The sequence below is a fragment of the Sus scrofa genome, chromosome 6 (genome assembly GCF_000003025.6).
Source record: "Sus scrofa isolate TJ Tabasco breed Duroc chromosome 6, Sscrofa11.1, whole genome shotgun sequence".
Lineage (NCBI taxonomy): Eukaryota > Metazoa > Chordata > Mammalia > Artiodactyla > Suidae > Sus > Sus scrofa.
In genome coordinates this window covers 14,391,586-14,413,475 of record NC_010448.4, presented here as the reverse complement: position 1 = coordinate 14,413,475, position 21,890 = coordinate 14,391,586, and the positions used below count along the sequence as shown (strand labels likewise).

General features: G+C 52.1%; 1 protein-coding gene across 1 annotated transcript in view; it reads right to left on the bottom strand.

Moving 5' to 3' along the window:
• CALB2 (calbindin 2) overlaps nucleotides 1-21,256 on the bottom strand; it is a 28,444-nt gene extending 7,188 nt beyond the window's left edge. The window contains exons 1-5 of the mRNA NM_001194980.2: nucleotides 21,096-21,256; nucleotides 10,679-10,755; nucleotides 7,740-7,829; nucleotides 4,901-4,981; nucleotides 165-221 (exon numbers count right to left, since the gene is read on the bottom strand). Of these exons, the coding sequence (NP_001181909.2) occupies nucleotides 165-221; nucleotides 4,901-4,981; nucleotides 7,740-7,829; nucleotides 10,679-10,755; nucleotides 21,096-21,189 (399 nt within the window). The 5' untranslated portion in view covers nucleotides 21,190-21,256. The remainder of the gene's footprint in view (nucleotides 1-164; nucleotides 222-4,900; nucleotides 4,982-7,739; nucleotides 7,830-10,678; nucleotides 10,756-21,095) is intronic.

Here is a 21,890-nt window from a genome sequence, read left to right as displayed (position 1 = left end):
GACTTCACATGACTACATGCGTCTAACCATTCAGAGCCAGGCCTGAGTGTTCCTAAGCAGACCACAGACCTGTATTCCTCACCCAACATCTCCTCCCTCCCCAGGTTCCTTAGACCCACCACCATTCTCCCCGCCCTCCACGCCATCCCCAAGGCACATCCTACCTTGAGCTCGTTGGCTTCGATGTAGCCACTTCTGTCTGTGTCATACTTCCGCCAAGCCTACAAGGGGAATGTTAGCCTGTTCACAAAGATTCACACCTATAAGCCTCCCTACTTCTCCCTTTAATGGGCCAGGCTGGATCTTGATATGGAAGGATATTGCAGTGGGATGCAGACAGGGAGATGGTCTAGCCCAGGGCCTCCCATGTTGCAAATGGAAGAAATAAAGAGAAAGTATCTAGGCCAAGGTCACATACAGAAGGAAAAAAACCTGCTGGGACAAGGTCTCCCTACTTTAACTGGCTACAGGCCTGGGTCTCTTTCTGGATCATCTTGTAACGGTTATGGTTTTCTAGGGTGGTAACCAGGCAGATTTTACCAGCACTAGCACTAGGATCTGGTGGATCCCATTTTTGCTGTGAGTATACTGGGTGTCCTTTTACTGTTCTGGAAGCTTCTCATTCTCTGTGTGGGAGTTGGGGGCAAGAGTAAGAACCCTCTGGAAGGGGCAGAAACAGGCTTTGGCTGCTCTTCACTGTACTGCCTCCTCCACCCCTCCATCACGATGCATATGGCAGCCATGTCTGAAGGTGGAACAGACTGGGTAGTGTAATCTGTTGAGACCATCTCAAGGCTACTCCTGCATCTTTCTGATAAAAAGGATCTCCCTCAACTGAACCCCCCCCCCCTTTTTTGAGGAAACCACTCCTCTCTTTTGCTGAGCCCATATGGTTCAAGAGGGGCTGACCCAACTCGAGGCAGGCATGGAACCTAGGCCTGGACAATGGGTCCCACCCTGGATCTTGTCCCATACTGGTTCTGGGCTCTTGATCTGAGTCCCAGTTACTTGGCGCATGTGCTGGGTCCCTGAGAGGAACCAGGTGCCTGCCGATCACAGCATCTGGGGATCAAAGAGAAGCAGAGCTTCAGCAGGTGCTATGGGTCTGACCACCTCCTCTGTTCTGGCCATCTGAGCAGGAACAGACGTTATACAGGAGAAACAAGGAAACAGTCGGAATGGTTTGAAAATGCCCACAAATTGTTCACCCCACTTCTAAACATGGAGCCTAATTCTTCTCTCCTCTCCTGTGGACTGCACTTAGTGATTCATTTCTAATGAAGAGGATATGGCACCGTGTGACTTCCAGGGCTAGGCCATGAAGATACTGGGGCTTCCTTCTTGTTCTCTCTCTTGGCTCACTCACCCTAGAGGAAGCCCTCAAGCAGCCCAGTTTGAAAGGCTCATGTAGTGAGGAGCTGAGGCCTCCTGCCAACAGCCACATGCATGCACCATCTTGGAATTGCCATCTTCTGGCTCCAGTCAAGCCTTCAGATGACTGCAGCACTGCTGAATCTTGACCTCGAGCTCATGAGAGATTCTGAGCCACAGCCATTTGGCTGAGCTGGTACCAAATTTTCAACCACAGAAACTGAGCTAATATTTGTTGCCTCAGGCTGCTAAATTTTGGAGGGTAATTTGTTACACAGCAAGAGGTAACTCATACAATGGTCTTGAAAAAATCTGGTCCTGAAGGCCGCTCTCTTAAAACCCCAGCCTTTAACCCAAGCCATCGAGTTGGCTTGGGAGGAGGGCAGACCGTGGAGCAGGGTGGGATGGGTTTATCTGTGACACAAGGCCCAGGGAACCCTGTTTCCCTAATACTTGGTCTATTTTGGTGCCTGATCATCCAAGTTTTCTTCCCTTTTGTTCCCTTAACCTGAGCTCCAAGCTGCACACCTAGGCCCCAGCAACACTTGGTTTTCTGAGAGTCCGCAGGCACCAGTTCTCGCAGATTTGATCTCCTGCCTCTCTGACTTCTCCACATCATGTCCCTTTTTATTGGCAGGAGTATGAGAATTTATAGATATTTTAGGGTCTTTCTATCACACCAGCAAACAAGGCTGTGTAATTCTCATGGTATAGTAGTAGGTCAAGGAATTTGATCCTGATTTTTTTTTTTTTTAAGTTATGAGGTAATGAGCAAGTTCCAATAAAAAGATAGACTTGGAGTTCCCTCATGGGGTGCGTTAAGGGTCTGGCATTGTCTCTGCTGTGGCTCTGGTTACAACTGTGAAGGGAGTTTGATCCATGGCTGGGAAGTCCTCATGCTGCTGGCAAACCACAAAGAAAAAAGAGATTTAAATCTACATACAATCTTGGTAGATGGTTTTGATTAGGGGAGACTACTTGCTTGGGGGAGAAAATGCCCGTTTCCATCAAAATATTCCTTCCCATGCCCTGAAAGCCTACCCTTGAGTACACACAAAGAAATATGCGCAGATTTTCAAGTATGACTTCACCAACTGCCTGCATGCATTTAGTGCGATAGAATTTGGTTCCTCTTGCTTGAATCTTGACTGGGTGAAAGGAAACACTCTGTAAATTGCCCAATGGGATAGCAGTCCTCAAAGAAAGCAGAGCATCCAGCTGCTTTCAGAGTGAGAGCCGCCCAGCAGCTCTGACCTCCCTCCCTGGCTCCCCGATCCACCCCCACCCCCATGCTCTCACGCTGGACTTCTCTCCCCGCTAACACCTTGTGCTCAGCCATCAGTGGGTCGTTCTTCTCTTCCCATTCAAGGAAGAGAGTTCAAGAGACCTGGGCTTTGTGAAATCTCAAAGAAATCCTGAGGTGCCACTAAAATTAGAAATTAAAATGTTGTGAGCAGTGGGATGGGAGCCATCTAAGAGCACACGCCTTTCAGGGCCACTGAGGGGCCATTTCATATTTCCACCTGATAAAGATGGAACACATGGACAGCCCCAGGAGGGCATGGCCCTGTAGGATAGTGGGATCTCAGAAATCCTGCCAGAGGGTGGTGGTGCTGGCTCAGTGGGTGTGCTGCGGCATAAAGGATAAAGGCAGGTAAGAATATAGAACCATGTTAACACCACAGAGAGAAACCACTGATAATTTAGACGTTTTGCTTTTTTTTTCTTTCTCCTCTTTAAGCATCTCTGCCCCCTGCAAAGCTCCCATCCCCATTTGCCAGATCATAGGTGGAACAGAGGCCAATCTTTGGCTGCCTCCCTATCGGGAAAGAAGCAGTCAGGTATCAGTGCTCCCTTTTCTAAAGACAGAAAAATTGACCCTCACAAAAGCAGCACCCTGACAAGTTCTATGCAAATGCAGGTTATTCCTCCTCCATGCACAAGAGAGGGACTCAGAACAGAACCCAGCCTGTCAATTACCAGCTTATGGGATTTGCCATCTTGAAAAAACCTGGAGAAAATCCTTTAAAGCACCATAAAATTAAATCCATATCTGATGCTTAGGCAAGCTGCCACTTTAAAAAAAAAAAAATGAGTCTTCTGCCCTGAGAATCCATTATTTCTAACTGATTTTTCTATCCACATGGGAACTCACTGCCATGTGTGTTTCTGGACTTGCTCCCTAGTTGTTTCAAGCAGTGAATCACGGAGAGGGGCTTATTGGTGGCTGGGAATGGATCTAACATGACAAGTGGCGGCTGGAGTTGTGTTGAAGGCCAGTCATTATCACAGCAAACAGTGTAGGGGGTGGGGTGTGTGTATGTGTGTGGTGGCGGCGGGGAGGTATGGGTTGAATTTCACCTTGAGGGATGCGTACATTGAATGGCTAGGGTGTAGAGCTCCAGAAAAATAGCAAAAAAAAAAAAAAAAAAAAAAAAAAGTAGTTTGCTGGACATCATGATTAGTAATATGTTGGGTTAAACTGTATGGAATTTCCGATTTCTGTAAACAAGCATGATTAAATATGAGCCATTTCGCATGGTTCAATCAGTTGAATATCACTCCAAAGACACTTGGGTTTGGATGTCCTATTTCACACGAGGATCTCAGAGAATTTCAATGGCAAAGATGGCAACATCCATCTCCAAGGTGGGCAGCGAAGCCCAGACTACAGTCAAAGATCCAACTTGGAAGACACTGAAAATGGGAATTCTCACTGGGCTTCTTTAGCTTTAGGAGGGTATATCTCGTCCCTCCTTCCCAAGCTTGCTCCGTGGAACTCTCGATTCCATACTAATGCTATTGAGAGAGAGGAAAACAGGGGAGATTTTGGAGAAAAGCTGAGTGAAACAGGTCTCTTTCCTGTTAGATTTCTCACATCCTTAATATGGGAACGTCTATGACAAACCCCAAAGGGCAAACAGCACATACACATTATTTCCCAAAGGTATTTGACCCACACTTGGCCCTTCCCTTACTCCCCACACCTTAATGTGCACGCATACCACCTGTAGGTCTTTGTTAAAATGTAGGTTCTGGAGTTACCATCGTGGCTCAGTGGTTAACGAATCAGACTAGGAACCATGAGGTTGCGGGTTCGATCCCTGGCTTTGCTCAGTGGGTTGAGGATCCAGCGTTGCCGTGAGTTGTGGTGTAGGTTGCAGACGCAGCTTGGATCCTACGTTGCTGTGGCTGTGGTGTAGGCCAGTGGCTGCAGCTCCGATTAGACCCCTAGCCTGGGAACCTCCACATGCTGCAGGAAGCGGCCCCAGAAAAGGCCAAAAAAAAAAAAAAAAAAAAAGTAAGTTCTGCTTCAGTGGGTCAGGGGACTCTGCATTTTTAACAAGCACTCAGGTGCTGGTGACACTGATGCTGCTGGTCCATGGACCACACTTTGAGTAGCTGAGCTACTTCCAAGGGGTTCAGTGTCTTCCAGGGACCACTCCCAGGCTCGGGGTTGGGCTGGCTCTGAACTTGAGAGAAAGGCAGGCCCCCGTGCGCCAGAGAGGAGGTAGCGCCTTGGTCTCACCTCCATAAACTCGGTGCTGGAGCCCACGTGCTGCCTGAAGCACAGGAGGAAGTTCTCCTCGGTCGGCAGGATCTGCGCCAGCTGTGGGGATCAGAGAGCCACAGTAAGCATGTGGAGAGCCCAGCCAGGGAGCAGGCGGACTTTCCTATAGGGCGGATGGAACATAGCCAGGGCCAGAGCAGTGTGGGAGTCACAGTTTGCTCCCTTTTGTTTTCTTCCTTGAAAACAGGGGCTGGCAGCCCTTCAAAGGGGAAGAAGGACGGTTTCTTACGTGTCACCCCAAACCTTCGAGGATGAGCAGCTGGAGGGCCAGAGAGGGATACCACTTTAAAACGCAAGTATCCAGACTCAAAAGAATCTGTAATAGATGATTCCATATATATAAAAGTCTAGAAAATGCAGGCTTATCTGAGATTGGTGGTTGCTGGTGCAGGATGGCCTGCACCAGGCAGAGGAAATCTTTGGGGAAAACGGAAATGATGTATCTTGATTTCAGTGGTGATTACATGGCTGCGTATGACGGTCTAAACTCATGGAATTTGACACTTCAAATCGATGCAGTTTATTGTATGTAAATTATACCGCAACAAATGTGATTTTTTTTAGAAAAATGCACGACTCTTGTGTAGCAAACCTTGTTGGCTGCCCACCCAGGTGGCCTTCCCCTTTTCTCTGTTCCCAGCATTCTTGGGTCACAAGGCAAAGCCTAATTCCTCTCAGGTGAATGTGATGATCCTGTTTCCCTGGCCAGTGATTGGCTTATGGGTAGGCATGTGACCCAGTCCTGGCCAATGAAATGTAGGACGAGTTCTGCTGAGGGTACTTCCCGGAAAGATTTCCTTGCTCTATCAGGGACCAAATGAGGCCGGCTCTTTCTGCCTCTGGATGTAGTTGTCTGTGGATGTGATGCCTGGAGCTGCTGCAGCCAGCTTGCTACCAGCCTGAGGATGAAGCTGTTTTAGGGGCAGAAAACAGAACCAAGAGAACTGCAGAGAAGCAGGTATGGAGACCTGGCCTCCTTCCCTGGGAGCCAATTTTGCCCATGCCCTTTCTCAGGAGGAACCTCTAGTAGTTTAAGCCAGGAGTTGGTGAAGTATGGTCCACAGGCCAAATCTGGCCCGATGGCTCTTTCTGCAAATAAGCTTAGATTGGAACATGGCAGTGCCCATTCATTTACATGTTATTCATGGGGGTTTGGTGCCATGGTGGCTGCTGAAGAGTCGTGACAGAGACTGTAAGTCCGGCAAACCCTGAGCCATTGACATGGTCTGGATCTTTACAGAAAAAGCCTGCTGACTCCTGGCTTAAGCCTATTTGAATCAGGATGTTTTGAGGCTTGGAGTTGAGGCATCTCTAGTGGTTGCTCTTGGCGCCTCCCCTAGACCACCCTCAGCGAGGCTGGTGGGCCATCCCTCCGCTGCTCTGAAGGATGAATATCAGTGGCTGAGAGCGGCCTCCTGCAGAACTGCCCTCCACCAAGCTAGGGCTGCCCCAGCCATCCCCCTTAACCCCCATTCTGGAGTGGGCAGTCTGCATCCAACATCTGAGTGACATAGGGGTTCAAAGGACCATCCTATCTCTTGCTTCAAGGTGGGACCAACCCTGTGGCACAGTCCACACTCCACAGCCCCCCAAGACCAGGTTCCGGCTGAGGCCACATCCTTGCGTACCTTCTTCCTCTGCCCTTTCCTGCTGCTCTCTCTTCCCTTCTCTTGAGAGTCCTCCCTCAATAAGTCCTACCCACTCCGGCCTCTGCCTCAGCCTCTGCTTCAGGGGCACTGACCTAAGGCACCACGGCAGCCCGTCTACTGGGCAGGAGCTGTGCCTTCCTGTGTGTGCCGCCATCCTGACTAGGGCCCCCCGGACCGTGGGCTGCACCTTGATTGCCCAGAGGTGTTTGGTTAGGCTTGCACACACGCACATGTATATGTATAAGTGTATGTGTGTCCGTGTGTGTGTAAACTTGTAAACAAGGAAGCCATTAGACTGAGGTGGCCTTAGTGCCTTCGCAGCCTGCATAAGCAAACTGCAATCTCAACGAACAGCGGAGCAGCTAACTAGGATTTCCCGAATAATGCAACCCCTTAGGCTCTAGCCAATCGAATAACGTCGTTGCTTTGCCTCTGTCGCTTCTGTACAAAAGTGTTTCCTTATCTATCATCGGTGGAGGGTTCCTAGCTATTTCAGGTTTGGTGCTGCCCCATTCAAATTTATTTTTTGCTCAAGTAAACTCTTAAAAAATTTTTTTTGGCTGTGCCCACAACATTCAGAAGTGCCCTAGCCAGGGATTGCAGCCGTGCCACACAGTGACAATGCCAGGTCCTTAACCCACTAGGCCATAGGGGAACGTTTCTTAAAATTTTTAATATGGCTCAGTCTAGCTTTTACCAACAGATCCATGCATAATGAATGTGTTTATATAAATACATATACCTTTTATATTTGTATATACATATGTGTGTATATGTGTACACACCCACTTACATACACACTTAGACACACACCACACACCCTTTTGGTTGCTTTTAGGTGGGGCATGAACTCTCCTGTTCCCCAGTCTTCACCCTGCCTTCTCTCTTCAGCTGAGCTCATCACACATTTACAGTTTATAAAATACCTGTGGGGCCCTGAGGGCATTCACGGTTTTCATCCTTGTCTTACGCCCCTGTTTGTTGCTTCCTCTTCCTTGTGAGACAAAGAAAAAGTGCCATCTGTTCTCTTTGATCAGCCTAAGTGCCGGGCTGGGGGTGGGTCGTTAGGCCCGCCACCTCATTCAGATCCCCAGAGGATGCTGGGCACGGGAGGGGCACGTAGCTCTTGGCAGGACAGGAGGGCTCACCTCTGACATCTCGATTTTCCCATCCGCGTTCTTGTCATACTTCTGCATGAACTCCTTCATCTTCTCTCCCAGGTTGTCACTCTTTGACACCTGCCGAAAGACAAAGGGGGCTCATTTTGCTGCTGGGTCCCCTGTGAACCAGGGATCTCTTGCCCTCTCTGCGCAGCAATGGTGGGGAAGCATTTTGCACCCCAAACACGCAGGCAGGAAACCAGGCTGAACCAATGCTCTGCGTCCTCAGGGCTGCACCCTCTGTACCCTTTCCTCTCAAGGCCCCGCCAGATCTAAGTGTCCTCTTCGAAATCTCAGGAACATAATTTTCAAAGAGAACGGCACACGTGGACTCGCCCTGTACCATGTGATGGAACAGGCCGCTCTGCCCCTGGGACCGACTAGACCCTCCACAACCCCATCAGAAGGGTGAGGACTTATTCCCACCACTCGGATGTGAGAACTCAGGCCCCAGCATTTTACCGAGGCAGCTTCTCATAGGCCCAGCTTATTGCCAGGCCCCCCAGTAAGTTTGAGGCACTCCTCCAGAGCGAGGGGGAGTCACTCGTTTTCTTCTTTAAAGACGCACTGGCAGCTTCACAATGTATTTCGCTCTGATTTTCTGTCAGGGAGAATATGAAGAGAAAGTTCATATGGCTGGGGTAGGGGTGGAGTGTGATCGTTTAAACAGTCCGCAGATGAAGGCGACTATTGAAAAGGCAAAGAGGAGTTCCTGTCGTGGTGCAGTTGTTAAAGAATCCGACTAGGAACCATGAGGTTGCGGGTTCGATTCCTGGCCTTGCTCAGTGGGTTAAGGATCCCGTGTTGCCGTGAGCTGTGGTGTAGGTCGAAGACGCAGCTTGGATCCCACGTTGCTGTGGCTCTGGCATAGGCTGGTGGCTACAGCTCCGATTGGACCCCTAGCCTGGGAACCTCCATACGCCGCAGGAGCGGCTCAAGAAAAGGCAAAAAAAAAAAAAGACAAAGAAAAAAAAGAAAAGAAAAGGCAAGAACTTCAAAAGCTCCTTTGCGCTGTCATTGTTCACCTAACCTAGATGGAAGGCGCTCTCTAAGCGCTCAGAGGTTCCCTTGGCTTGGGGCGCAGCTGATGAATCATGTGCATTGGCGAGCTCTTCCTAATCCCTAATCATTGATGAATCAGCTTGGTATTTGATGCCTCTGCTGATCTGATGACTTCCTGGTGGGCTGTATGTTTCCTAGGATTGGGCCAAGGAGAAGTCTGTTGTTTTGTTTTGTTTTTAACCTTCAGAACAGGTCTCAATTTGCCCATATGTATTGGTTTATCAATGCGTATTGGTTTACATATACTCATATGCATGACATGGTCCTAGGCCCTTATCACAAATGTGGCATTATATTTAATCTTCAGAGCAGCCCCCATGGGGTTGGTAGCCTGCCCATTTCACACACCAGTGAAGGCTGAGATGAAGGGACTTCTCCTGAGGTCATCAGTTAGAGAGCCAGAATTTGAACTCATAGCTCCGGCTTCCAAGGCCAGTGCTTTTTCTACCCCATAACACCTGGTCTGAGACCCAATCTGGGATGAGGTTAGTCGAGACTGTTGTTGACAGACTTGAAAATCACCTCTGATGCTGTCTGAGGAAGGGAATGACTAAGAGAAGGATTTCAGATCTGAAGCACTTCATAAAAACACATTCCTCCATCTACCCCACAATCCCAGAACCAGTTGTAAAGCCTGTGTTCGCTGTGATCCAGGCTTCATTATCCTGGTAATGAGGGGTGATGGGGGACTGTTGATAAACAAACCCATGAATCACCTCCATCACTTAAGCCCATCTTGGACGTCCTTCCCACCGGGGCGCACTGCCCGGCTTTGAACCAGGAGCTCGGCCGTGGATGTGTGACTCATCTCCCAAAATGTCCTGCAAAGACTTGCTAAGAAGCAGTGGATGGACCCACAGACATGCAGCAGGGGAGAGCAGAGAGACCCCCTCCCCCCAAAAAAACAACCCACAAGCTGGGGGTAGGGAGTGGACCTGACTCCTTATATTCAAGAAAAGAGACATGGGAATCACAAGAAACTCACTCCAAGCACTTTACCTTCCCCGTGTTTCAGACGCTGCCTCCTCTGCCCCAAGAGGCTTTAGTGAGCTCAGTAGTGCCAGGTTGGCACCAGGGGAAACTGTGCGTGCTGAGGGGCTGGGACGTGATTTGGAGGCACTGCAGGCAGGCCATAAAGGGCAGTCTGACACCTGCACACGCACGGTCAGCCAGGGCTCTCTGGTTCAGATACTGGTTCGGGGCAACCCTCTGTTTTTCTCTAGGTCCTCGCTGAGGTTCCATCCTTTGCTGGTCTAGACCAGTGGTTCTCCAGTAGGGACGATTCTGCATCCCCTGCAGGGGACACTTAGCAGTGTCTGGAGACATTTTTGATTGTCGCAGTTTGGAGGGGCTCTACTGGCATCTCATGGGTAAAGGCCAGGGTTGCTGCTAATTATCGTGCAATGCTTAGGAGAGCCCCCCTGCTGCATCATGACAAAGAGTTACCTGGCCCCAAACATCAGTAGTGGTGAGGCTGGGAAACTCAGTCTCAAATAAAGGCACTTGAAACCCCATAGGCATCCAATCTCCAGTCTTGACCCCTCTGAGCATCTTAGATAGGCTATGGATTACTCCCTAAGAAAAACTACTTTTCACACACCCAGACACAAAGTTTTGCAGTTTGCACTTTGTGGTATCCACGAACACCCTCAATCCCAGGCACCCAAAGATAGTCAGGCAAGGCACTCTTTTTAGGGAGTATTCCAGTTTTTAAAAATCCTTTCCAGTAAGAGAAAAACTCCTAAGGGTCAGGACCGGAGGGGTGGCAGGCTCCTGATGGAATGCACGACCTAGGACAGACAATGCTCAAAGCCATGGTCAGGATGACAGAAAACCCCAAACAATGGCGAGGGGGCCGGACTCACCATGCCAGAGCCTTTTCTTGCCTTCTCCAGTTCTTGGAAAAAGTTTTCCAGCTCTTTACCTTCAATATACCCATTTCCTGCGATCATAGCAAAAGAAAGAAGCAGTGAGCCTCAGAGCTAAATAGTAAGACCTGTGTCGGGTGGGGTGGGGCAGCCCAGGGCTTCTTGGAGAACTTGTTCTCTTCACTAGTGTCATCAAGTACCTGCGCCAGCCAGGGACTGACTGTTAGGGATGCGGGTCCTGCCCTCGGGGCATCGCAGCCACTCAGATCCAAGATTAACAGCCGTTAATCTGTCTTTGGGGTATACCTTCTGTGATCAGAGAACGCTGGGAGGGACCAGTCGGTATCTGGACCATGTGGGCAGAAGGAGCAGCTGCTGGGAGCTGTCTGTCTCCTGCCAGCTGCACCCGCAGCAGGAACTGGAGATCTGACAGGGGATAGGTCATTAACCTCGAGGTTTGTCAGCAGGTGGCAAGCCCTGGTCACTAGGGTGAATGAAGTCAGGGCAGAAACTTGGGTCTCTGGGGTAGGAGGGTGTGCTGAGTTGAAGACTGTCCTCCCTGAATCCACATCCACCTGGAACTCGGAACGTGACCTTATTTGGAAAGAGTGTCTTTGCATATGCAAATAGTTAAGAGGAGGTCAGACTAGATGAGAGTGGGCCCTAAATCCAGTGACTGGTGTCTTATTAGAAGGCCAAATGGAGACATGGAGAGACTTCTAGCCTCCAGGGCTGTGAGAGAATAACTCTTTTCTGCTGTTTGTTATGGCAGCTCCAGGAAACCAACGAAGAAGACAAGGGTGGAAAGAGAAAGGCCGACCAGGTCCCAAGGTCGATGCCTGACTTGCAAGATCACAGACGTAGTAAGAAGTCCTTTAGGCTTTTAGCACTTGAACCCAGAAGACCTAGAACCCAGGGTGAACAGAGTCCATGGCCAAGGTCACTGTATTGGGGCGGGGGGGGGGGGGGGGGGGGGGGGGAGAGTCATTTGTAGTAGGAAATCAGACAGGCCTAAGGCAGTGCTCCCTGGACTGCTGCGAATTAGAATCTCCTAGCATCTTTTTTAACATAATAAAGGAAGGTCTGACTCCCACTCCCAAACATTCTGATGTAATTGGTTCAGGGCATGAACTCAGCATCATGATTTTTTTTTTTTTTAAAAAGCTCCCTAGGTGATTGCCATATATATAGCAAGGTTTGGAAACCACTGGCCTAAAGTCAAGTTCCAAATCTGATCTAAAGCAGCTGGGCAAGTTTCCCATGGAGAATATTCAACTTGAACAGCAAAGGGAGATGGTAGCTCGCTTCAAGGGCAAATAGTTACAAACTAAACATAGAAAATAAAGAAGAAGTATTTACCTTTGGTGGAGGCTTTGTGGAGGTGGAGGGGACTGCGGGGGTGCAGGTAGGGTGTATGTTCTTTCTAGCCTCTCCCCCCAGTGCCTCCTGAGAATTTACATTTGGAATGAATAACCTCAGTGGCCCCCTCTAGTGGGGAAGATGCCACAATGACTAGTGTATGGAGAGAAGCGGGTGAGATTAAATTATGGTTTTTTTTTAATAGCTGCGCCTGTGGAATATGGATGTTCCTGGGCCAGGGATTGAACCTGAACCGCAACTGTGCCGGGCACTGGGGGTCTGACCCACACCACCTCCGTGACCTGAGCTGCTACAGTCAGGTTCTTAACCCATTGCACTAGAGTGGAAACTCCTCAATTAGGTATTTTTAGTTGTACAGAAAGATAGGATTGTAATTGCTGGGAGGTTAGGGGGAGATGAGACTTGAGTTTTTCCCCTTCGGCTAGAGTGGTCATCTTTCTTCTGGGATGTTCTGCAAAGGTTACTGGGAGAGCTGGAATTTCCTGAGCGTATGCCCACTGCCTGCGGGCCAGCTGGAGTCCGGGAGGGAGGGTGTTCCAGGCAAATGGGGTTGTCCAGCTTATGGTGCCTCTGAGTTGGAGGAGCAAGTACTTTTTCTTGCCCCGTCACTCCCTGCTGTGATCTGGCAATTCCTCCATTTCTCAGGCAAGAAGCTGAGCTCAGCTCTGGGGCCGGGAGCAGCTTCAGAAGCCAGAGGCAGGCATCAGAGATGCGGCCGGTGCTTACACCATGAGCATGCACTGGCCTTCAGCGTAGCAGAGGCCTCAGAAGCGGGCCGGGGCCGGGGCTGGGCGGACACGTGAGGCAGTGCGTGTGAGTCTGTTTCTTGAGTGTAATTAGGAGGCAGACAAAATGACCACGAGGGCTCCCTGGACAGGGTGGGCAGGGAAGGCCTCGCTGAGAAGGCCCAGCTACTAGCAGAGGCAGGGACGGGAGGCCAGAAGCTGGGCCAGTGTCCCTGTGGGAGAAACCCCTCCCTGAATCTGGCTTGAGCAGCCTGGGCAGCAGGAGGCTCCCTGAAGCTGGATGAGCCCCTCTTGCCAGGCGAGGAATCCTGCCACCACCTTGCTCTGTGCAAAGGGACAGAAATGTGGTACCACAGGCCACTGTTTTTTTCAGGTGAACAACAGTTCGTCATGTGGCCAGAGCTCAGGGAGCTATAGCCAAGTATAGACATAGGCCTGTTTACCAAGAGCATTTGATGGTGCACTGGTGTAAGGCAGCCAGGCAAGATCAGCCGGAATCTACCAGTTGAAGGGAGAGCGTGGGGAGCAGAGATTCGATAGGCAGCCAGGGGCTGTCGGGCCCAGACACCTTCCATCCCTGGGGAACAGGCCTTTGCTACTTCGGCTTCCCTCTGAGCAACTCCCCACCCATCACCCAGGAGGCACTGCATATCGAAGGCGGGAATAAGGACAGGGAGGCCCACCTGCTCCCAGGGAGCATTAGCACTAAGCAAATGGTTTACTTTTTCTGTGACGGCCTTACAGGGGGGTGGGTGATTGGCTACCAGGCAGATCTCACGCGGCTGGGCATCGAGAAAGATGTGGTTACCATAGCAACCATCACTCCAAACCTCGGTATCAAACCACAGCCTGTGGACCTCAGGGAAAAGGGGCTGAATGGAGCCAGGGGCCCTCCATCCTTCTTTGCGCCAGGCTTGCTACCATTCTTCACCAGCACCATGCCCTGGTTTCCCCAAATTTTGAAGTGAGACACTGCTTTACACTTTTTAGTCTGCTCACAGGCATTTGGAAGGTCTTGAACAAAGCGGAAAGCGGCTTGTTTCTCATTGCAGTTTGTATGTACAGTTTTCCTGAGAGTTGAACAGTTAAGAGGAACCCGAGTAAGAATTGTAATGCTACAACTCTGTGACTTTCCATGTGATGCTGAGCAAGTCAACCTCTCCAAGTCTCAGTTTCTCGGTCTCTAAAATGGGTGTAACTATGTATGCTCAAAACTATTTATGCTTTTTTTTTTTTTTTTTTTCACTTTATGGAGCCATTGTGACAGCCATGCAAGGTAAGGCTGTGAAAGCATTCTGGAAAATGTGAAATCTCACAGAAACAGAAAGCATCATTTTTAATACCCTGTGCTCTTATTCCATGTTTAAACCACTTTAAACTGTGAGCTTAATTCATGACTGGAAACTCTTTAGCCCAAAGAGTTCCAGCACACCTGCAGCTTCAGGGTCCTGGTTTTCAGCCCAGGCTTTGTCTTAGAATCACCTGGGACATTTTCAGACCAGCACAGCCATCTGGGCCCCACCCTCAGAGCTCCCGATGTAATTGATGGGGTGGGGGTGTGGCGCTCGTGGCCACGAGGTCAGAGCCCTCCGGGTGATTCTGATGTGCAGTCAGGATCAAGGACTGTGGAGTGGCCGCGTCTCAGATTTTAAGGTGTTCAAGAAGTACCAGGTGAAGCTGATTAAAATGGAGAGTCTTGGAGTTCCCATCGTGGCTCAGTGGTTAACGAATCCGACTAGGAACCATGAGGTTGCGGGGTCGATCCCTGGCCTTGCTCAGTGGGTTAAGGATCTAGCCTTGCTCTGAGCTGTGGTGTAGATCACAGACGCGGCTCGGATCCCGCGTTGCTGTGGCTCTGGCGTAGGCCAGTGACTACAGCTCTGATTAGACCTGTAGCCTGGGAACCTCCACATGCCGCGGGAGTGGCCCTAGAAATGGAAAAAAAAAAAAAAAAAAAAAAAAAAAAGGAGAGTCTAAGAGTCTAATTCTGTAGGCCTGGAGTAGGAGAGCTTGTGGTTCAGAGTGTGGTCGGTGGAACCATGGCATTGGGATTCCCTGGAATTTGCTAAAAATGCAGAATCCCAGCCCCCACCTTAGACGTGCTGACCAGAAGCTGCATTTTAACAATGTGGGAGCATGAACATCAGAGAACCACGGCTTTTGAACGTGAGCACCTTCTCCCTAGAGAGACCGTGCCTTCGGTTGAGGTTGAGGTCGGTGGGGGCGGCGGAGGGAGGCTGGTGTGAACGCCAGGAGGGTAGGACAGGTGACAGCAGCACCTCTTTCAACACGAGGGGCCTGGCCCAGCGCTCCACAGAGCAGTGGGTCGGTGTCAGTTTCGCCCGGGAGCTTGTTAGAAATGCAAATTCCCCACCAACCCCACCGACCTACTGAATCTGAATCCTTGGGAGCAAGGCCGGAAATCTGCATAGGAACTGGGTCCCTCCTTGCGCTCAAGTTTGAGCATCGAGGGCCAAGGCCACATGGTGCCCACCAGGCGGCGTTCCTCTGTGATGCGGGAATTAGAGGAATCAGGGTGGGGGTTACGCAATTTCCACCTCTTTGTGAACCGAACAAGAAAGTGTTTGTGAGGCCAGGCCTCTAGGCCTCCGGCTGGAGGTTTAGGGAAGGGCACATGGCCCTCTACCCTCCAGCCCGAGTTCCTCTGCGACAGATGCCACCTTTTGGGGGCAAGGCACTGGCTTCCTCAGGCTCTGCTTCAGCATCATTAAGACTTTGCACAGTTCACGCCATTTACAAAGAGCTGCCCACTCCCTGCCCCCTCCGGTCTTCAGGTCTCTGCCAGGTGAGCAGACAGGGGTTGTTGACTTCATGTGAGAGAGGGGCTTGAGGGGAGAGGGACTGAGTCACAGCTAACTGCCTGTGTGCCTTCTCCTCCCCCCGGGGATGGCCTCTGTCCTTGTCTGTATTTGTTTTCATTTCTCTCTTTGTCAGTAGACTCTCTCTCTCTCTTTCTCTCTTCTGCCAGAGGCTCTTGGGGTGGGCCGGGGGGGGGGGACAGTGCGAACAGCTCCTGGATGAATGTTCAGACACTTGACTTTTCATCTGTGTTTCTGGGCTCTGCTGCTTCTGGCACAGTGGCTCCGGAGCTGGGCTGGGTCCCCTGAACCTGTGGACATCTGGCAGCCTAGTGCTGGGCCGACTCCCAGGCGTGGAGGAGGCCAGAAGGATGGGGCAGATGGGGCGAGGGAGGAGGGAGAGGGCCAGAGCCAGAGGCCCCAGATGGGACGGCTGGGCGAGGAGGGATCGGATGCGATGGGCCAGGACAGCCCCCAGGCCAGGGGCTGGCTTCCTGAAGAACTGCTCTATTAATTCCCGCTCCCTGCGTGTTGGAAGAGATTTCCCCAAAGAGTCTCCTTAGCCCTGGAAACCTCCCCCAGGGGCTCGGCTGGTGAAACCACTAGAGGGGAATAAACAAGGCGAGTAAGGCCGGGGTGTGGGATCGCTGGGCTGGTGGCTGCCCTGGCGAGGCAGGCTGGAGCATCTTGTTTGTGAAAACGTCCCGGCAGCTGCCTCCCCAGGGAGCCCCGGCTCTTCTCAGAAACAGCTGCCCTGCCCACCCCCCTCCCCCCCCCCAGGCTGGCGCAGTCACCCTCCAGGAGGCCAGGCATGGGGCATGAGGTCTGCGCAGAGGGCACCCAGCACAGGGCTGGCCCGCTGCAGACACTGGACACCGGAGGGCGCTGTTGGCAAAACAAGTGGGAGATTGGGCAGTGAAAACGGAGCTGGGGTGGGGGACTAATTCCTAGGGTTTACCCCAGGGTTGGGGGTGGCGCAGGAGGTTGCCCCCAAAAGAGCCCCAAATCCTGATGGATCCCACAGAGAAGCGCAGGGTTAAAAGAAAGCCTTTATCAGACAACTCCGGCTCCCTCCTGGCACCAGACCCCTCTGACGTTAACGCCCCAAGAAGCCATCATATTTATAAATCCTATAATTATCTTATGAATAGCACAGTTGTATGGCAGAATAGCAATTAGAGTATTTGCGTAAATGCTTACTATGTAGTGGATATTCTGTAACCCTGTCTGGGCAGGTCTTTGCAGTATTCCCAAAGCCTTCTTCATTCAGTTGCAGTGCAAGCCGCCCAGGCCTCTCTCCACCTCCGAGAGGCGCTCTTGTGCGGACTTCCTCCCCCTCCCCTACCAGGGACACAAACTCAGCAGTGACCAGTGCTCTGGGAGGGCCTGCCTGGGCCCTTGTGGTCTGGCCGGTGTCCCCCGGTGGCGGGTGGGTAGGTTTGGAGGAAGCTTCTGTTAGGACTCCTGGGTATAAGGAGGAGAGGGGAGGGAAAAACTGGCCTTCCTCAGTTCTTGGTGGCCCTTCCTGTCCCTGATTTTAAAGTCCTTGGGGCCACATCCATAAGGAACAAGACTCAGTCTCTGTGCAAGGCTTTGAGAACCCCCTGCATCACCAGAGCCACCTGGAGGCAGACAAAAGACCTATAAAACTCTGGGTAGATTCCCACACCTGCAGATGGATATGCATGTTTTTGCGGGGGAGGGGAAGGTGCCCATAAAATTATTTTCTTCTCGCATTTCTATCGTTTTGCTGATTACACGAGAAATACACGAACCTGTAAAAGTTGCAAACACTATGGAAATTAGCTTAGAAAGTTAAAGAAAATGCCTTTTATGTCATCACTCTGCAGAGAGGACACCACCATTGCTGTTCTTTCAAGTATTTTCCAGCATACACGTTTCATTAATAGCAAAAGTGGGCTCATAGTATAATCAGGTCTTGCTACAATTAAAAAAAAGTCTTAATACATCTCGGACATTTTTCCATGTCCGTACTCATCTTAATCCCGTCTCAATCCCATTGGTTGCATAATATTCTACTGTAGACATAAGCAGGGTTTAGTTTTCTGTTCCCCAGGGAAGCGCATTCTTTCTCAAATATTCAGTATCTCAAAAAGTTCGGTACTAGGCCCCCTCATTCATATAACTTGATGCATATCTATGAGTGCACCCCCATAGGATAGACTCTTGGGGTGAGTGGGCTTCCCTGCGTGGTCTTTGAGTGTCTGCTGGCCTCTGGGAGCGAGAACATCTCCGCAACTGCAGGTGCTTGCAAAGGCCAAGGGCGAAATGCGCCTCCTGGTTGTCAGCAGAATAGGAGCCTGGTGGCCGTGTGGTCAGAACCACAAAGAGGCCAGTGTGAGCTCTGAGCTGCGCATCGCTCTGGATGCCTGCATCTTGCAGAGTGAGAACGTTCCTGACAAAGAAGTGGCCAGGAAACAACAGAACAGTGGACCCCAACCTGCAGAGCATGTGAGGGTCACTCCGAGCATGGAGGGCATGAGCCCCAGGCCCCACCCGGCTCATAGGGTGCGCTCTGCTGTCCTCCCCACCTCCACCTTGGGAGATGACACCTTAACCCTTCCAAGTGCGTGGCCTTGGCTGACACTGAGGAGGAGTATGTGGGGGGAGTAGGAGACAGGACTCTTGGGTCCCCCCACCTCCTCTTGGCCCTGTGATCTTGTGACAAGAACGTTCCCTCTCTGAGTCCCAATTTCACGCTCTCTAAACCTCTGCCCCTTCCCCTCTCCACCGCAAGGCTGATGATAATTTGTAAAATAATCTAAGTCTTCGGGCAGAGTCACCAGGATGAGGCCTCTTCCTCCTGGTTAGAGATGCACCGAGGTAGGGTCAGATCCCCCACCCCAGCCCCACTCTCCTCGGAGTCCAGCTTCTCCTGTGGACTCCTTGGCTCTGTTTACTAGGGGATGGGTTGGTGCTCCCTCCCGCTGGTGGCTGTGACTAATTGGGCTCCAGCAAGCTCACTCCAGGGACCCAGAGAGCTGTGAAGGAGAGTCCCCCCAGAGCTCTTTAGCTCTGTGAGTGGCAGGGGAACTCTGAGAATCAGGGAGAAACCCTGAGATGAAAACAGAAGCCAGAGTGAGCAAGAGGAGGGCCTTGGGGAGGAGGGGGAGCTCCCTGGCAGCCTTGGGAGTTCAGGAAGGGACAGGTAGGGAGGTGCCAGGGCAAGGTGGCCCACAGCCTAATTCTGGGGCCTTTCGTGGAATTTCAGTCTGGCTGTATTCTCATTTTCCCAAGTCACCTCTGCACCATCTTTGGCTTTTTACTTCTCTTTGCCTGCCTTCTCCATCAGGTCCACGGTCCCTCTCTGGGGCTTTCCCGAAGAGGTGAGCTGAGGTCAGTGGTACACAGTGGGGGACAAGGAAGCCAGGAGCAGTCTCGCTTCCCTAGTAGGAGGGAGCCCGAGGTACAGCGTTTGGCAGGCTCCAGTGACTCTCGGGGCTCCTTGTAGCTTAGCTAGGCTCTAGCCATGCTGAGGACCCCCTTTCTGGTATTAAAGGAACCTCCCATCCCCTCCGAGGCTGGGTGGGGGGCTCTTCCATGAATGAATGGGAGGGAAAGCAGGTGTCCAGACACCAGAGGGGGGGGGGGGGGTAAACTCTGGCGGGGAACCAGCTTCTTCCCCAGCCCCCATCTCACTCCTCGACCTCAGGGAAGTCACACTTGTACCTGTTCCCTCATCTGGGCAGGCAGAATCCTGGTCTGCCCACAGCCTCACCGTGCACAACTCAAGAAGGTGCAGTTGTGTTTTGAAAAGTGCGTCTCCGACAAATGTCGGAGGATTTGCGTGATGACGAGAGGGCTCTTGGTCGTCCCCACGAGAAGAGGGTGAGAGTGGAAGGGTGGAGGCCTCTGTTTAGCGCTGACTCATCTGGCAGGAGGCCGGTGGTGTAACCTTGGCCACTTGGTAACTTTCCTTGAATCATGCACGTCTCTGGTGCAGATAAACGAGCAGGAGCATCCTCGGGGAGTGTGCGTGCCATCTGCAATCTTCTCACAGCCCTCTCCCCCAAGGGAGTGGGGCGGCAGGAGCCAGGGATTGGAAATACAGCCCCTCCCTGGCCCCATTTTACGGATTTAACCATCTACCCACCTCCTGCAGGAATTCATCGGCAGATCGCCGTCCTAGTCCAGGCGTCTCATGCCCAGTCCTCCGCACCCCCACATTTCTCAGTTGGCTCCAAAGGGACAAAACTTCACTCGTTATGTACCCTGACACGAAGCCTTGCCTCTCTGGGCACAGGGCCTCTCTTTAGCCACCTTTAGGGCCACAGTGCTTCGGTGAGGATGGGAAGGGAGAGTCCCCCCGACCTGGTCCCCTCCTGCTCCCCATCCCCCTTGCTCTCAATCCCGGATAATCCCCCTGGGCTACCAGCCTGCCAGTGGTCTGAGATGCCAGAACATTTTGGATGCCCATTCCAGCCAGGACCTCTGAGAAGGAATTCAGATCCCTTAGGGTTTTTTTTTTTTTTTTTTTTTTTTTGAGTGTTGGAGAAAAAGTCTCCAGTGGGATCAGAAGCCTCTAAAGGGGGAGTGGTGGTGGTGCGGGCTCCCTTTATGCCTGAGTCAGACCATCGTAGACCCTTGGAATCCCAGCACTTAGGGCCACTTCCAAAGGTCATCCCGGTCCAGCCCTCGGTTTTTGGGTGAGTCAATGTCAAGACTCCAAAGAGCAGAGGGAGCATTTAAAGATTTAATCATCTACCCACCTCCTGCAGGAATTCCTGGGGCATTTAAGATGGTGCCTCCCCCAACTCAGAGAAGGAAGGTGTCACCCAGAGCACTCAGGGTTATCACGTGGGGCAGTGTGTCAGGCTAGCACCCCAAGTCTGCCCCCTACCCCTACTCCTGCTGTGAGTGGGACCAGCATGCCCATGAGGGTGGAGAATGGGCAGAGGAAGCCCAGGGGGTGCTCCTGGTCCAGATGCCCTCTCCACTCCTGCTCTCACCAAACAGGCTGGGAGGCCGAATATCCCTTCAGGACCTCTCAGCTTGCCCGGACCCCCAGGGTGTGCCTCGGCTAAGCTGGTGTTCAGAAGAAGGGGAACTCAAGGGAAGAAGTGAGTGGGCTTCTGAGACCTGTGGCTGCAGCCGCTGAAAACAGGGTGTTACCTTGTGGAGACAGGTGGGAAAGATAGGATGGCAGGGGAGAGTCAGGGGGAACCTCGCCAGTCCAGGCCTCCTCTCTGGGAAAGCTCCCACTTGCCCAGAATGAGGCTGCAAAAGCCGGTGGGCTCTGTCCTCTCGGTGAGAACAGAAAAGTTCCTGACAGTTGTCACCAGGGCAGCCGGGTGTCACCCAAACTCGAGATCCCCGACCTCAGCCGGCTCTGTGGCCAAACCGCCCCCCTGGGGCCATCGTACACCTTTCCGCATCATCACTGCCCCCTCCCCTCCACCGCAGGTCCCCTGGGGGCGAGTGGACACACAAGTTGGGAGTTTTACTGACCGTCTGCGTCAAAGTGCTTCCAGATCTCCAGGAATTGCGATGCCGTCAGCTCGGCCAGGTGCAGGTAAGGGGGCTGCTGCTGCGGGCCAGCCATGGCGAGCCGCTCAGAGACCTCAGGCAGCGCCGCGCTCTCCCTGCGCGCCGGCTCTGCTCCCCGCTCTCGGCCAGGTCTTGCGCGCCACGCTGCCTTTATATACAGTCCGGAGGCTGCGCCCACGCCAGGCTGCCAGCAGGGGGCGCGCTCGCTCAGAGAATTGGCCTGGGTCTCAGCGGGGCGGCGGCTGCCCAGGGGCTCCGCAGGGGTTCGCAGACTAGGGGCGCCCATCTGAGCCGAGACCACTTCGCTCTTGGCCAGTGAACAGAGGCTCTTGGGTGCAAAGCGGAGAGGGGCTGCCCTTGCCTTCTCTCTCCTCTCTGATTGTCTTAAATGCAACCTCTATCACCACTTAACCACTAGCAGGGCAATAACAACGGTGCTAACAGCAACCCCACCAATAGGAATAATAATGGAGGTTTGATGGGTCTTTAGCTCCTGGACTTCGAAGTTCCCATGCCTCCTCCCAACTGACCCTTCCATAGCAAGAAGACCAGGGACCACTTTTCTGATCAGGGCACTTAAGACTTAAAATGACCAAAAGACTTGCCCAGCCTGGCTCTTCCCTCGCAACCACTCCCCCCTTCCCGCCCCGGCCCCCGCTCTCATGGCCCCTTAATGGAGCCCCACCTTAGGGAGAAGCTGAGTGTTCTCTAGGCTTTACGGGCTGGGGCGGGGGGGAGCAGCTGGAATCAGCGACC